This window comes from Acanthisitta chloris, unplaced genomic scaffold (assembly GCF_000695815.1).
Source record: "Acanthisitta chloris isolate BGI_N310 unplaced genomic scaffold, ASM69581v1 Scaffold46131, whole genome shotgun sequence".
Classification (NCBI taxonomy): domain Eukaryota; kingdom Metazoa; phylum Chordata; class Aves; order Passeriformes; family Acanthisittidae; genus Acanthisitta; species Acanthisitta chloris.
Window position 1 is genome coordinate 2980 of NW_008657350.1, and position 3135 is coordinate 6114.

The 3135-nt window shown below is 40.1% G+C and overlaps 1 protein-coding gene across 1 annotated transcript; it reads left to right on the forward strand.

The window, feature by feature from the left end:
- Positions 1-555: 555 nt before the first annotated feature.
- LOC103811672 (sterol 26-hydroxylase, mitochondrial-like) lies at positions 556-2527 on the forward strand (the record flags this gene model as incomplete). The annotated part of the gene is made up of 2 exons (XM_009084660.1): positions 556-746; positions 2328-2527. Coding segments are annotated over 2 exons (391 nt in total), but the record flags the coding sequence as incomplete, so codon positions are not given.
- Positions 2528-3135: the final 608 nt, after the last annotated feature.

Genomic DNA, 3135 nt, shown 5'->3' on the forward strand with positions numbered 1-3135 from the left:
CTGGCAAAGCTGTCCCAAGATACAGTTTTTCACTAGGCTGTTGTGCTATCATTGCCCTTGGTTAGGTGTGAGAAACTTATACGTAGTTGTTTTTATAAGAAATAAAATGTTAGAGTAAGTATTTGTTTACAAAAGACATTAAATTATTGCATCTTTGTATTATACTGTTACTTTAACCCTATGTGCCTCCATGGTTTTCATTTTTGTAGACATTCTTTCTAACCTGTTTGATCTGAAGGGATGTGTTTATAAGTGCCCCAAGTCCTTTCATCTTCACAGTATTTGGTTTCACTCACACTTTGTGCCTTAGAGCTTTGGGTCTTTTCGGTCAGAGGTCCTGAACAGTGTGACCTCTGTGTTTTCTTTGTGAATATTTCACAGTGATGCTTAGATGCTTTCTCCTGACATTTCAAACTGTTCCTTGACGGGAAGGCTGGGGATCAAATTCTAGATGTGATAAATTGATTCACTGTATGACAAATTGTCGGTTTCCTTTTGTGTTAGTTTTCCTTAGTAATACTTGACTTCTGTTTCTCTTTGTTGGTGATATTGTAGCAAAAACACACTCAGGAATATGGAAAGATCTTCAAGTCTCACTTTGGTCCCCAGTTTGTTGTATCCATTGCAGATCGAGACATGGTTGCTCAAGTCCTCCGAGCAGAAGGTAGAGCACCACAAAGAGCTAACATGGAATCCTGGCAGGAGTACAGAGACTTACGAGGGAGAGCTACAGGGCTTATTTCTGCGTAAGTCGTGTTACTCCTTCATTTCCTTCGTTTTCTTGTAAAAGTTTAGTGGTTTTCTGAAGGACTGTACAGGTCATCTGGGAAATCAGGCTTCTCTGCGTGGGGAAATTTGTGAGTCTAGTGGGGGGGGTAAGAGGGTAAGAATTTGTGGTGAATGCTGTGAATTTGTTCTGCTGTGAAGTTTCGAAGGGATGGCAATGGTGTGTAGCTTGAATGTGCACTGAGCTACCTTGCACGAAGACATTCTTTGGAAATGTGTATCAACTAGAGTTGCCTGAGCTGGCTCACTTACCTGCAAGCAGTTTGCAGAATGGGGCTGACTAACTTTGGCACTGCACTGTGCAAATGTGGGTTTATTGCTTCAGATGTAGACTGTGGCATCCAGCTGGCAGTGAGCTGTGTGGATTTGTTGGCTCAGGGTCCTTTTAGCTTTACTGTTTTGTGTAAAGTTCCCCCCCTCAGCAGACTAATGCAGGGAAGTCACAGTATGGTAAATTCACACTGTAGTGCATCCACATGCAGATATTTTTGTACATGACTTGTTCTAGAAGAGTTATCTGTCTTTAAAGCTTGCATAACCTGGCAGTGCATGTGGGTGTGGTTAATCGCCACTGGGAACTACTCACAGTCCCCACTGACATAGGATGTTTGTTTACAGGGAAACTAATTTCCTGAGTCATGGACAGTCTGTTTCTTTCATGGTAGCAAAAGACGTTATGTATTGCACTGCAGACTCAAATCTTAGGCTGCAGCTCAGACTCAAACTAACAATTCCTTGATACTTTGTGAAATGATACCTTAAATCAAGAAATAGTCAGAAAACATCTGTTAAAGAGATTAAATTCTTTTGCTGGACAGTAAGTTTCTGTACCTCGCAGCAGGATTGCTTCAGGTGAGAAAAAATCCCTGGAGCCACTGTTTCAAATACTCTGCTTATGCAAAGCACACAGATGTCACTATTCAGATTTTTAGTCTCCAGCACAAAGATTTCTGCACATAGCTCAGCTAAAGGAGAATTTATCTTTAAGTTATTTCTCTGTAGATAGGTATATCTATATCCTGTTACGCTGTAGGTTTAGAATTACAGTGGCTGAAAGTGATGTATCAGTGATGGGATTTGTGGTACCAGCTCAAGTCATTGATCTGTTAGATCTTAATGTGATACCTTTCTTTGGTGATTAAGCACTGATTCTAGGTAAAAGTAATTTTGCAGAATATCTATTAAAATATCTATTTAAAGTCATTTTAATAGAAAATTTTACTAATTTCTTGTGTTAGCTACTGCTAACCTATAAATCTGGGGACACTTGTCAAATTCAGAACACTAAGTGTGCTCATTCTGTCACGCAGACTAGAGACTTACTTAGACCTCTACATGTTGCAACACTGAAATTTAATGAGGATGGGCAGTAAATACAGAAAAAAATGTAAGAGCCTAATACCAGATATACATTATGATCATTTTCATTTTACCACTTGCTTTCGTTTGACATGAAAAATCACAGTTTCATTGCAGAGCTCTTACCCAGCTGATGATTGTCAGGAAAATTGTGTATAGACATTATTAATCATTTCTTCTAGGGAGGGGGAACAGTGGCTAAAAATGAGAAGTGTACTGAGGCAAAAAATTCTGAAACCCAGAGATGTGGCTGTTTACTCAGAAGGAGTCAATGAAGTTATCACAGACTTAATTAAAAGAATCCACACCATGAGGAGTCAAGAGGAGGATGGGGAGACAGTGAGCAATGTTAACAACCTTTTCTTCAAGTATTCAATGGAAGGTAAGCCTGGGCTGGATCACATCTGTAAAGAAAATAGGCATAAAGCTGTGTGCTTATGGCCAGGGATTTCTGTCCAAGGACTGGTGCCCTGTTGTGATTAATCTGAAAAGGGAAGCTTGTTATTCTGTATTCGTGTGTCTTCCTAGGCAGTGCAGTAGGTATCAGTAGAATTCCTTTGTAGAGTCCAAAGACATGACACCTTGTACTAAGGAACACTTCTTGTGGAAGTGCTGGTGTATAGGTAAAACAATCAAGGCCTTGAACAGTTTCAGTGCTCCATATTTCTGTACTAATTTCTCAGGAATAAGGGCATTGACCTTCTAACAGTGTGACTTTCTAACAGTGTTAATTTCACAACATACTGGCCAAATTCCAGGTGGGGAATCACTGTGTGATGTATTGAAATTCAGTTCATAGCTTAATGTGGGAAAAGACACTGCTTTCCCCTGCCTACGTATGCCAAGTGTGGGATTGTTGTGCTTCTCTTAAAATCATCTGCCACTGGCTGCCATTAATGAGGGAATGCTAAATGGAACTCCAGCCTGGGCCAGTGTGGCATTTCCTGTGTTCTTACAGAAATCTAGTGCTGATTCATACTTCTTGCATGT